This window comes from Monomorium pharaonis, chromosome 6 (genome assembly GCF_013373865.1).
Source record: "Monomorium pharaonis isolate MP-MQ-018 chromosome 6, ASM1337386v2, whole genome shotgun sequence".
NCBI classification, from domain to species: Eukaryota; Metazoa; Arthropoda; class Insecta; order Hymenoptera; family Formicidae; genus Monomorium; species Monomorium pharaonis.
Genome location: NC_050472.1, coordinates 24,787,268 through 24,801,073, shown reverse-complemented (window position 1 = coordinate 24,801,073; position 13,806 = coordinate 24,787,268). Strand labels below are relative to the sequence as shown.

At 34.0% G+C, this 13,806-nt stretch overlaps 1 protein-coding gene across 46 annotated transcripts in view; it reads left to right on the top strand.

The window, feature by feature from the left end:
• LOC105832509 (calcium-activated potassium channel slowpoke) overlaps window positions 1-13,806 on the top strand; it is a 97,622-nt gene that overhangs the window by 42,464 nt on the left and 41,352 nt on the right. For 18 of the 46 annotated variants that reach the window (XM_036288837.1, XM_036288835.1, XM_036288811.1 and 15 more), the window contains exon 6: window positions 6,319-6,410. The exons of 22 other annotated variants lie outside the window; for them this stretch is intronic. In XM_036288837.1, the coding sequence (XP_036144730.1) occupies window positions 6,319-6,410 (92 nt within the window). Of the gene's footprint in view, window positions 1-6,318; window positions 6,411-9,783; window positions 9,876-13,806 lie in introns of all 46 variants that reach the window. 6 more of the 46 variants (XM_036288806.1, XM_036288838.1, XM_036288817.1 and 3 more) reach the window with 1 other exon arrangement.

Genomic DNA, 13,806 nt, shown 5'->3' with positions numbered 1-13,806 from the left:
TACGTAAAGTCCTGATACAGAATTGATTTGGTCGCGCATAAAGGCTTAAGTCCGTTTATATAGAATTAAATTTCTTTTAATTTTTACAAAATAATCTAATGTGATGTTATAAATATGTAAAATGCATAATTATGTTTTATTAAAGAAAATATTACATAATTATTTTACTTCTTAATTTGTGATTAGTGGTTATTTAACTTATTTTATTAATAAATTAAAAAAAAAAAGATTAAACTCATTTTATCAATAAGCATTGAAAAATCTTTGTGGTAAAGAAACTGTTGCGAATTAAGCCTTTATCGCGATATGACGACGAAAGTAAAAAGACTAACTTAAGTCACCAACTGCTTCATTCCTTTTTTCAAACATCGCTCAAAATCTCTCTAAAACGTGTTCCCATTTCCTTAACTTGTGTATATACTATATATACTGTATATACTATATATATATATATATATATTAAAAACTTTAGAATTGGGATCAACCTACTTGATCGAAATTTTAGCTATGATATATAGAGACGAAAGAACAAAGATATTGGCTATCTCTGTCTTATGCCTCAATGTATTGCCTTATTATATATCATATTTCATCATTGAAATCGTTGTAACATCTCAGATCTTTGTGATAAAAGGAAAATTGTTCCTAAATTTTATAAATCAGTTATGTCAGTTATGTCTTGCAAAAAAATTTAAAAATCTCACCAATTATCTTAAACATACAAATAATAAATTTAAATGTAATAATATAATTTTTTTAAAAAGAGACACACGAAATTTCGTAATACTATCAAAATATTGTAACACAAAGTATATTATTGAAACAAAAGGATTACATTGAACAATTAGTACCTTCTTTTTTTTTTAGTAACTTGCACATTACAAGCAAAGCGCAACAGAAAAATCTTTTATCTGAAATAGTGAATATAATTCCGTTTTTTATTTAGTTTTTGATTCACTTTCTCAGAGAAAAACTTTCTGAAATTCGGTATTGTCAAGATTGATGGAATTAGTAAAGGCGAAATCCTAGTATATAAAAATTACGATGGATTTCGACAGCAACCTTGTATGATTTTTATATTTACACGCTCATACTTTATAATGAAAGGAAAAAAAATTTAATAAAGTAAATCATCAAAATGCACAGATGCTACTTCAAATATCTCTCAAATAATAGAATTCTATGTATGTAGAATAATTTTCACATTTCTGTCCACGTATTATAATCGATATCATGAACACGATCTGTTTTAATAACTCCACGAAAGAACACAATAGCCGATAAAATATAGATCATTTATTTCATTGGAATAATGTATTACTCAGGTTTCTGACGAAAGTTTTCATTTTTGTTACAAAATTTAACAAGATTTTAATCGAGACGTACAATTAATAAGTAGACGTAGTTTTCAAAAACGCAGCTAAGGCATTTAGCATAGCCAACATTTCGCTTACATTGAAGCGTATTTCGCATCAGATTAATTTGCTATAATTGCGAGCGTTCGAGCCTCCCGATTCCGGTGTTACGTGAAATGGTGAAAGAAGTAGTTGCGGTCATGCGTATTTATACGACATATCGTAGCTATTAAAAGCATATATTATTATTCTTTTTCTCTCTCTCTCTCTCTCTCTTTCTCTCTCTTTTTCTCCGTCTTTGTTTTATCTTTCTTTCTCTACCTTACGGCTTAAATTGGTTCTACGAGTTTTGCTACAGCCACTATCTATCTTTTCTCTCCGATCTAAGAATCACTTGTAGCTAATAATGCGGCGAATCGATTATTCCGGTACGATCGATTCGGCTTGTCATGCGAATGCTGCAGTATATGCTGCAAATTTATTTTTTCACGATGTTAGCGAGTATCATGGAAGGACTTTATTACGTGAGGAGTCTCGAAACTTGAAGCTATGGAAAATTTGTCGTATACTATTAAAGTATGGATAATATTCATGCACAATATGTTTTATTACAAAAAATTATTTGGAAAGCCATATACCTAAGTATTTTAATCCTCGAGTTTTTAATTTCTTATATAAATATGTGCACAATTGATGTAAAAATTTTAGCCTCGTAATTATTTTGTGATTAACAGTTGAGAAGATTGGTCAACTAGTTACTTTTGACGGGAGTTTCTTTTTAAAAAAGAAACAAAGTGAAAATTTAGATAATTTCCTGAGAGATTTTATTCATTTTTTATCCAATATGGTAATATTTGGTATAAAATAAGTTGAAAAAAAGAACAAAAGATGCAAGATGATCCAGAAAACGTGATTAATTTGTTGAACTTGTCCACGGTCAAAGATTCGAGATTCTTATTATTATGTACAAATCTTTTTATATTAATCTTATCGTGTCTCTCTCGAAGAGCACGAGGCCCATTGGCTTCGATAAAATATTATTGGTGTTTGTACGCGCTTGACTCTTTGACTGTCCACATTCTGTCTGTATGTGTATTTTCTGCGACGCTGATATGCTGCTCATATTACGACGTAAGATATTATTCTGACCGCTTGAACTTTATTTTTTCGAATTGTCGGCCGTATGGTACTCTCATTAATGAAAATTCCGATTTCAATGAGATGTTAAGGATGAACACGAAAACTTAACCGAAGATATGTTCATCTATTTTGCTATTACTGGAATGTTCACCTCGTTTTCGCTCCTGCAATCGATAAAGAGCGAAAGCTACACATACACGCACACATACGAGTAATATAGTTTTATTGCTACGGGACAGGAGATGCCACTTTGTCTTCCTATCGATTTTAAATGGCGCGTTGTAAACTTTGTTAGAGAACAATTCTCGAGATGGAGTATCTGCACGATTAACTTTAAGACCTTCCTGTTCAAATTGGTAGTTCCAGATCAGCGGTAACGAAAGAATTGAGTAAAGTTTACAAAGCACAAGCAGAGTAGAAACTTTTACGTTTTTTCTTTATCAAATATTTTTAATTATTTACACAAATTTCAATAATTTAACGTCGAGTTTGATTTTGAATCAAATTCATGTAACTTTGAATGAAGTTATGCATTAATATTTTGGATGTAGTCATAAATTTATTTACATTTGTTATTTATGTCATATCATTAAATTCCTTAATGAATTATTAATTTATATTATCTTGATATAAATTTACGATTCTACGCTTTTTATATTATACATAAAAGTTAATATAAATTTGTACATATATTACAAGATACATCGAGTGTATTGGAGAATATGTGGTGTGTCCTGTCCATTACACTTTCGTGTATTGCACCGAGAGGTTTGTAACCGAATCGTTGGTCTGTTGATTAGTCAACTGGAAAGGAAAAAAACCATGTCCTTGTAACACATTGAAAGGGGCAGATTCTTTTGGAACATTTTCAAAATGCTTTGGCACTCATCTGAAAGTATGATATCACGGGTCTCTGTGTAATGTACGACGCGGGCGAGGAACCCTTTTAACTGAAGTCGGTATAATATTCCGTAGACACGAGGGGTAATAAATCCGAAATTAGACGACGCGCATACGACCGTAAATTAAACCAACTCAGACAAGCTTAAAAGATCGATAGACTCCCGATTCATTGCGAGTCCGGTCCTGACCGTGGGTACCTAAAAGTAACACAGAAATAAAGTTGCGCATTGTCTCCGATTGCATAAAGAAAACTGGAAACAAAAGGAGACTTTCAGGATTAAGAAAAGAAACTGTACTATATTTTACAGTTTTCAAAGAAAAGAAACTCTATTTCCCAGTTACACATATATACGCGTTTTACATTATTTTTATTCAATTTACTTGCGTATTGCTTTGTCAACTCGACAGATATTCTTTAACAAAAACAATTACGTTATATATGTTATGTTATACTTGGTTATTTGAACTAATTACATAGAATATTCTTGTTTTAAAATTTATAAACGTATAGTTTCCATTAATTTATAACAGAGAATAACCATAAATGGTACATGCGTATTCTAATTTGCGCTCGATCCAACATAATTTTATACGACTAGAATAACGCATCAAATGAGCGTATTCAAATGCATTCATACAGAATATTGCTCATAAATTCTGGGTCATCAAGTTAGTTTATTACTTGCGTACCCATATACTGTTTGCGCTACAGTGTTATTACAATTATCCGTAACAGCTGTTCGGTTACAAACTCTAAATTTGCAAATAGATTCTTATTTGCAAGGCTCGTGCAAGTACGAGTTAAATTTTTATTTTCGAGTACTATAATCTCTCTTTTTCTCTTTCAGAATATAATCTAATATTAAGATACTGCATCTACAAGTATCCGCGGATATTATCTATTGCATCTATTGCGTGGAATTGTACGTTAACATATTATTTGATAAATTCCAGAATACGTGGTATTTTCACTAAGTATCACCGAAGTTCTGAGCTCCGGGTACGCGAGTTCTCACTTCGCCGCGTACGTACTTGTCGCACGCCAAAGTGATCGCCGGTCGTACAATTCGCTGCTTCGCCATGCTACTTTACAGGATATCTATCCCTGCCTGTTTCTTGAGAGCATATACATCATGAGCGCAAAGTGTCGACACACTTCTCTCTCGCTGCTCTGTCTCTTACGATAATTTCGTTGATCGCAGTGTCTTTAGTTACTTGATATCTATAAAGCTCGCAATACAAACGCTCAGTCGCGGATCACTTTCAACGCCTATATCAATGGCAAATTACATAGCGTGACGTGACATGGCACGATTTTATCGATCGTTTATGATGGATCATATCTTTCTCATAGTATCCGGCGTTATAGACGATTTACATAATAGCGCTTCCTTCATTTTACACGGGCATGAAGCAAGGTCAATTTGTTAAATTTCCTTTCTGCTTCCGTTTATCAAAACTGCTTGCATCTTTCTCACACTTTTGCTTTTTTAATATTGTTAATTTTAAAAAATAATGTTATATTTTAAGAGATTATATTACACCCACATACATTCTTTCTCTCTTTCTCTTGATATCTCGATATCTTGTACAATATTTATTATATTCGTAAACAGCAGAATTGCAAAATTAGTATTATATATTCTTGTTGTTTTATCCGGTTTTGTAAAATAAATGATATGAAATAATTTAAATTCGATTTCAGATTTGCGATTCAATACACTTTGATAGTAAACAACATATCAAATAATACAACAATAAAAGTATTAATCGTATTTATTTTGTTAAGCAATTAATTATGTATATAAAAATTGTCTATTTATTATAAATTAAAAAATAATGATTTTAATGTTTACGAATACACTTCTGCTATTTTCCGCATTTATTATATTATTTTGCTTATTATACTGCTTTTACTTATGCTTACATGCTTAAATATTACTGCCGATATACACATGCATCCACAAATAAAACTTGAACATACATAATTGGATAATTCTATACGGTTGCAACAAAATCTTCGTAAAGTAAGTATAATATAACAGTAATAATAATAAAATTTTTTTTAGCACAAAATAAGATTACGATAAAAAATATTACTATAATTATCGGATTTTTACAATCAATTTTGATCTATTTTACAAAATTTTTAATCGTGTTGAAATACAACATAATGTAATGATCATCTTATATTTAATATTTAAATTAATATGTATTAGCTGTCTAATAACTCAATGAAACTTATATTATTAATATTAGGATATAACATTAAATTAAATAAAAAATAAAAAACAATTTTTATGTGAATCAATATTCTATTATATCACAATAAAATTATTATCTAAATTCTAATATAAATGCTTTTTTTATTAATACAGCTGTGCAAAATATATATTTTGTACGCAATTTTTGGGTATAATTAATGTTTTAATTTTAACTATAAAACTCTTTTATTTAATATATTCCATGGATACAGACATATAAGAAAAAGGCAAAGTTGATTTATTGTTGTCAAAAACTAAAACTTGAATGGAAATTTTATCAATATAATTGCTAACGAGGTATTCTTTATTCACACTATATGCTTTATTTTCTATATGCATCGATCTAAGACACGATCCTACGATATTGGTATGCTTAGGAGCATCGCAATTTTCACGTTTTACGCACACATTTTTCAAGCACACGTTTCGAACACTTTCGAAACATAGAACATAGATTATTATCCCGTCAGTCGCATTTTTATCCCTTTCTTTTCCATTATCACTCCTGTTTCTCGACGCGAAACACGCATCTAACTTACACCATAATACGGCGCGAAAGCACTGCTGCTAGACACAACCGTACATAGGTGACCCAGTTTGCTTTCTCAACGACCCGTAGTCGCATAGTGTTTTCCAGTTATGATTTCTATTTACAGGCAATTTTTGCTAGTAGCATACCCGAGATAATAGAGCTCGTAGGCAGTAGGTCCAAGTACAGCGGCGAGTTCAAGCGGGAGCATGGAAAGAGGTATTACTATCAAATTTACATCCTACAACCCTCTGTCTCTTGTCTATTAATTTTATTTTTTCCTTTTCCAGTACGTCTATGTATATACTTATACTTACTCGTAAGAATTAACGAACATGCGCAATATACAAAAATTACCTACACAGAACACACACACACACACACACACGATGCACAATTTGCACTCGCATATATATTTACTATCGTGGTAACGTTCATCATCGTTCCATCATCGTTCTACATTAATAACGCAGAACGTCAAGAGCTCGAGAACCCGTGATGAATGCATGAAAATTTACAGCAGTTAGAAGTATAAAGTTGACAGGGGTATAACGACCGCGCGGATGGTATATAATCGTCGTTCCCTTTCGTTTCCAAATGAATCAAACGGCTCTCGTCCACGGTGAAAGGTCGGATAAAACGAGGAGGAAAGAATTTCACGATCGACATGGGCGAACGGCGCCCCCCAAAAGATGAAAAAGCTTGGAATCGAGAATCCCAATATCTAGCTACCGCTGCATATTTGCTCATATAACGAGCATCAGCTGCATCAACTAGGGTATATTTTCGCATGTTGGAAAGCGTAATTAAAATGTATGAATTGCAATTAATAGGCCTGAATTTTTTATTTATGCTTTATTTCTTTAAAAAGTAAAAAACAGATGCTAATAACGTACATTTGAGTGAGGTAATGTTGTAGTTATTAAAAATCCAAGACTTGACATTTTTTTAAAATATGATAAACATTTTGCACTGTTGTGAAAATTATATTTTCTAAATTTGAAATTATGTCCGCACTAAATATTTATACTAAAACATAATAAAATATTTTGCGATTTTAAACGATGTATCGAAAAAATACATTAAAGCTGTTGCTAAATTAGTCATTCAGTTGTTAATAATAAAATTGTTCAGATATTTGAATAAAGTATAATTGCGTGAATAAGAGACGATTAATTTTATTATTGACCTCCATAATGGAATGGAGGTCATCCGTGATCAGGTAAATGTGGAGCCATCTGCGACGACCAAAAGTAGATTTTATTTTTTGGTATCAGTCCAAGTAGCAATCTCGCATTAAAGCCGATAAAGCGCAGCTGTGACGCGTAACCATTAACAAATACGAACGTCATTACCTTGAGACTTATTCTTTTGTTTTTATATTTTTAAAATTAATTCGTACAAAAAGCATATTCATTGAAGAACCTCTCAATGAGCTAATTTTTATTCTGCATTGCAATTTTAAATGATACATGTGCTTACGAGAAATATAAATTACGAAAGGAATATAATTATACAATTTTAGTTTCCATTTACGTTATCAATTGTTCTTCTGTACTAGTTTTTAAAACAATTTGACAAGTGTCTAGATGTTGAAATTGTTAAAATTATTTAACGTAATTACGTATTACACGTAAGCAATTTTTATTTATGATGATTTAACATTTTCACAAGTGCAATGACCTTTCACCGTGTGATACCAAGCCAATAAGAAAAATGTATCCGAGGATGGCGTGTAAGTCTAAAATGACGAGAGAAGCAGCTATGCTTAGTAAGTTTGTCATATGCATGTACTATCGACAGAAGTGATTTTTCATCATATATCGATTATCGTTCTATTTCTACGAAGCAACAAGCATCCGTATTTATATATTATAATGATATAAGATATTATACACATATGAATCACAAGGAGATGCGAGCAAAAATAACTTGATGGAATGCATGTTGTGTTTTGAAAATTTAATCTCAAGTGTGTGGGAAAATTTTTACATGCCTTTAAAATAATTAGTGTTAAAGAAATGATTAGAGAAATCTAGAAATCTCATATCGCCCAATATTTGATTATTTTAATTAAAGTTATTTTTCTTTTCTAATCTCCATCAAGTTTCTTTGCCGTTACATTAAATATTATTTATCAAAAGCACACTTTTCCAACAAGTCACATGGTTTGCCACTTTAGTCTGCTACCTTTAATATATATAGACATATATACAAGAATACAATGTTACTTATTATATCGCACATAGAACAAAATATTAGTGGAATTCTTGCTACATCTACTATCCAAGTTATTATCAAATACATAATTAATATATCTTCTTTAACATATCAAATCATGTAAAATAATCGCAGATTTGGTAATGTGATATATTGTTTCTAAAGTATTAAAGAGATAATTTTATTAGTTTAATTATGCGTGAATCATCTTGCATTTGATCGACCGTTTTACACGAAAGATACATATATACACTTAATCACATTACAAAAGAACCAATCGCGAAACATTTTAGTAACCCTAATTTTTATTTATTTTCCCGAGTCTCCCAAAAAGGAAGAAACGATTAGTCGTTTAGTTTCCAAAGCAATATTCTTTGGCTCATTCCGAAAGTAGATGATGCCATGATCGACATGATGCTGATTGCTTGGCAAATTGCCCAGCATCGTACGCTGCAATAATGTCTGCATGCTGTTAAATTGATTTTTACTGACATTTCGCACAAGATGACGGCATTTGTTTTTGTGCCTCTTATAATAGAAGATACACGGAACGATTGAAGTTAATTAACACTACTTGACCACTCAATAATGACTCAATTTGAGAAAAGTGATGCATGTTTTCTTAGAACAAGAAACTAATGGCACTGTGCTCTATGGAACGATTAACTTGATTTTCATCTTTTCAAGAATGCAGAGACAAATTGTTATTCTTCGCGCTATGAGTTTTTTTTATGATGGCTGCGCATCGCGCATGTTAATTTAATAACGTGCATAATTTACGTCGTGTTAACACGCAGTTTCATCACTCGATATGGTCTAACGTTTTTTACAGGGAGTGTCAGCATATCGGTACAATTATATTCGATGTTATTAATTCATTAATTTTAGATTTTAAGCCTAGCACTAGTTCACAAATAATTCGAATTTTTATTTGTTTCGTTTGAATGGCATCAACTTTGAATGCAGTATCAACTGAGGACGTACAACAGGATGTATCACACATTTTAAAATATTCTACAGTTTATTTATTCGAGCAAGTTATGGTATATATAAAATAATCGGGAGAATGCGTAAACTAGAACTATTAAAATTGTCTACGTATCAATTCAATCACGTAGAACACACATCAGCTTCAGGAAAGCAACGTACTTTGATTCTAATTGCACTTCGATCAATTAATTTTAATTATTATCTTTATTTTTGCGATTTACGGCGCTCTATCGTTTGATATTAAGCGATCAAGACCTAGCGAAACTGGGACACGAGCAAACAAATAGAATGAAAAAAACAAAAAAAAAACAAAAAAAACAAATACAAAAAGATTCAGGTTAGGGGTCTGTTCTGACGGCAACGGATGATTGTGGGTGTGTAGGCGGTGTTCGCCAGCTGGATCCCAGAGATCACGGAGCTCGCCGCGAATCGCAGCAAGTACGGTGGCCAGTACAGCCGCGAACGTGGACGCAGGTACCCCAGAAATCCACCTACGTGGAAGCCAGCCATGAAACAACCCCTCTTAAAATTAGCCCCCGTGTTGTCCACACACAGTAGTCACATAGATACGAGAAGTAGCGAAATCGCCCCTGGATAGCGGGTGGTCTCGTGTCATGATTTTCGCGTGCTTTTGACGTCATTGTATTATATCATTGTTGCAATTTGCAATTAGAGAGGCACTTTAATTTAAAAAAAGAGGACGAAAACAGAACGATTCGCCCATGATAGATCTCTGTCGCGAAAGGTCCACGCGTTCTCCACGTGTTTTCGCGTATTGTCATCGTATCAGCGAAAAAGTTCGGCATAACGAGAAAAGACGGACGAGAGATAAACATGGATGTTTTGTTCCGCGTAACGAAATCCATGTATTTCAACGATTTTCTCAGTCGTTGACGCAAGCGACCCAGTTCTTCGACTGTGAACTTGCAGATTGAACTTTTTGCGGATATGAGAACCGCGTTTCAATAACGCGGATTGTAGTTATTGTATTTTTTCTCGCGTGAAGAGAGCGAAAGACTTAATTTTTTCCAATTGGTAAAAAACAGAGAATTATTTCTCTTGCTTTTTTGTATGATACGTTTTAAACAAACGGGACCACTCTCGCTATCTGCGATGAACTTACTCTCCGATTAGTAAATACGTTTCTTTCCTCCTACAATCGTTTTGCTCATATTATTATTATCAGATGGATTCGTGGCTGTTAGAGAAAATCCGAGTTTTCTCGAGCCACATCGTCCTTTCTTTTTATAATCACCGTTTGTCTCACCGTTTTAACACCGCCTATTTTCACCTTTTTTCTCACCGCTTTTCTTACTTTTATCAATTAGCAGATATTTTGATAACACATACTGGTATGTTTGGACTTTTTGGAAAGAGAAACACGAGTTTTTATTATACATACATACACACGTTAGTAGAAAATGAAACGAATATATTTATTGTTGCATTTCTCTTTCCTTCGCTCTTTCTCTCTTTCTATATACACATTTATTCATATATTTATTGTAATATATATTACCTTATCGCACGGTATCACGAAAAGTAGTTTGTTTTCCTCATATCCCTTTTGTTAATTCGTGAAATACATTTCGTATCAAATATGAGATTCTTGTGGGTATACAGTTACTAAAATAGTTACCTTTGCTTTTATATCATATACCATCCTTTTCTTTCCCCCATTATGACGCTTAACGATATGTACATATTTTTCGCATCGGGCGCACGGGTTTGCTTTCCGTTACAACAGAGATTAGAGGTAGGTTGGAGTGGCTTATCTGAGTGTGGAGAGTTCACTTACATCTCGCGTGCATAATGTATCTTGGTAATCTAGCTACCGTGCAGATTAGCTAGCGGATGCACGTCAACACCGTCGCGCCATTTTATTTATTTTCCCGTTACATGTATACGGCATTATGTGAACAATATCGATGACGAACGTCAAATATAATGACGTCATCGTTTTCCGCACGCGTGGGTAGTGTTGATATTATCGATATGTGAAAGCTAGTCGACCGTAAGATACTCGAATTAAATGTCAATTCAGGCAATTCTAGCTTCTTGTCCGTCAAACAATTAGTGTTAGTACATTAGTGTGTATCATGCATCACTAGGCTCTAATCGAAACTTGTATCTTTCTGTTTTGTTTAATATTCTATATGCATTGTAACATCAATAGTTAAATTGCGTAACAAAATATATACGCGTTTATTTCGCAATCTCTTTTTCAAACAACTATTATATTTCTTAGTTTATAAAAGTTTACTTAGAGAAACCTCCCAAGATATTCTAATGATCCGCGTAGCGACGTGATTACCACTATTTTTTAAGTTTTGCCTGGTAAAGTCGATATTGATGGTTTTCTACAAATATGTTCTTCTGTTTAGATTTAATTGCAATAACATTTTCTTGTGGAACGAGTAAGACATTTGTTTTGCTAGGGTTTATGTTATCTAAAATATGCTATCCTGGGCAAGTTATTTCTTTAACAAAATGGTAAAAAAGGATTATCTTTATGCAGCATTACGTGTACTATTGAATACATGTCAAAGACTTTCCAACAATTTATCATAAATGCTGAATGATTAAAATACGTGGGAGCTACCGTGAAGCAGCGAGTTGCGGATGACGCTGTTATTCCTTGGCATATCTTTAAGACTCTATTTAATATCTTCAAAATGAATCGTCAATGCGACGTTATGTCGAGACGAAGCACAACACTACTTTTCCTACATGAGCGTAGGAAATTCAATCACGCTCAGATAAATTCCCCTTTCCCGAAGAGAGTGCCAGTAAATCGTGGATACCTCTCTTATCTCTCTTTCTCCCTTTATTATTTTCTCTCTCGTTCTTTTTCTATCTATCTATCTATTTACCCATCTATCTGTCTATTCTTCTCTCTCTCTCTCTCTCTCTCTCTCTCTCTCTCTCTCTCTCTCTCTCTCTCTCTCTTTCTCTCTCTCTTCCACATTGAGTTCTTGGTGGCATGCGATAGTGTTCTGGCTAGTCTGTAGACTGTCGAAAGGCAATCGACCCTCCAATACAGAATGGCCTTTAGAGAGGGAGAACAACTCTTTCTCGTTCGATGCGCGAGCGAGGAGAGCGGTCGTCTCTGGTTCAATCGTGAGATTACCTCTTGGCTTGACACATATACACACGCAGACATAGTTTTTGGCATTTAAAATAGCATAGTAGCAGATGCAGACGTAGACACGTACGACCGCTCTTTTTAAGGGTTCTACCAGTAGAAATTGTGCACGTCTAACTGCGATACACAACGCTGTATTCACTCGCGCGGCGCAGAGCGACGTAGTCCGGCGAAGATGATTTATAATTAAAGTTAATCATATTTGAAAGTTTTCAATATTTTCTCGAGGATTTAATTAAAACAGACGAAATTCTAAGAAATCAATTGATCAGAGCTTCGAAAGTTAACAAGCAATGCAAACGAATTTTTATCATGACGTTTAATTATATTGTTTTAATTACATCAATGTTAATTGTACGTTAACAGTAACAGGAAGAAATCTGTGGAGATCTCAATTTTTCCTGTCTCTGTAACGTATTCGTAAATTTCAGTATCTTTTATTTCGGCTTGACCTGCTTGTGGAAGCGATCCAATATACGATCCAATACGATAGCGTACGTATGGACTCAATTATGCCACCTTGTCCGAGATAACGGATTTTATTGTCGCCGGCGTGGTAAAAATATTGAGCGGGTGTGTAACGAAATGGCGCGTCTATGACCTTTTGACCGAGACGCGCGAATGAAAAATTGATCGGATCCTACGATCTCGTCTTCCCCGTCGTTCGCCGTGAAGCGCCGGCTCATGATCCTACTGTTGCGGCCACACAGGTAGTCTAGCTTGGGGTCACATCGAGCATACCTCACATCATTCCATGTGACACGCGGGTAACATATTCGCGACATGTGCAGGCACATACCGAGGCAGGGAGGAAGGGAAGAGAGGGGGGAAACGTATGGGCGATCGTGAACGTAACTGCGTGTTATACATGCATTACAGCGTTATGTGTACGTTGATGCGCGGCGATCGACGAAAGGGATATGCATCCGCCCAGAACATTTCTCCTCGGTCAGCCTCAGTCGCAAATTACCCTTCCAACACGTCACGTGCGTTACCACAAATCGCGAAATAAGAAACACGGTACACATACACATATAGGTTGATGCCTCATAGCTCATACCTCAAAGAACACCGTCGCGAGATCCTTTCTTTTCGGCAAGAACCGTTTAATCGTTCTAGTTTGTAAGTCCGCAATGTTGATTGTAACGCAATTACGCGCTCACAGATTTCGTTGCCGCAGACGCACCGCTTCTCGCGATCAGATTTCCCTTAATCGGCAGAGTATCAATTGACTGTAACTTCTGGTAATAACAATTGTTG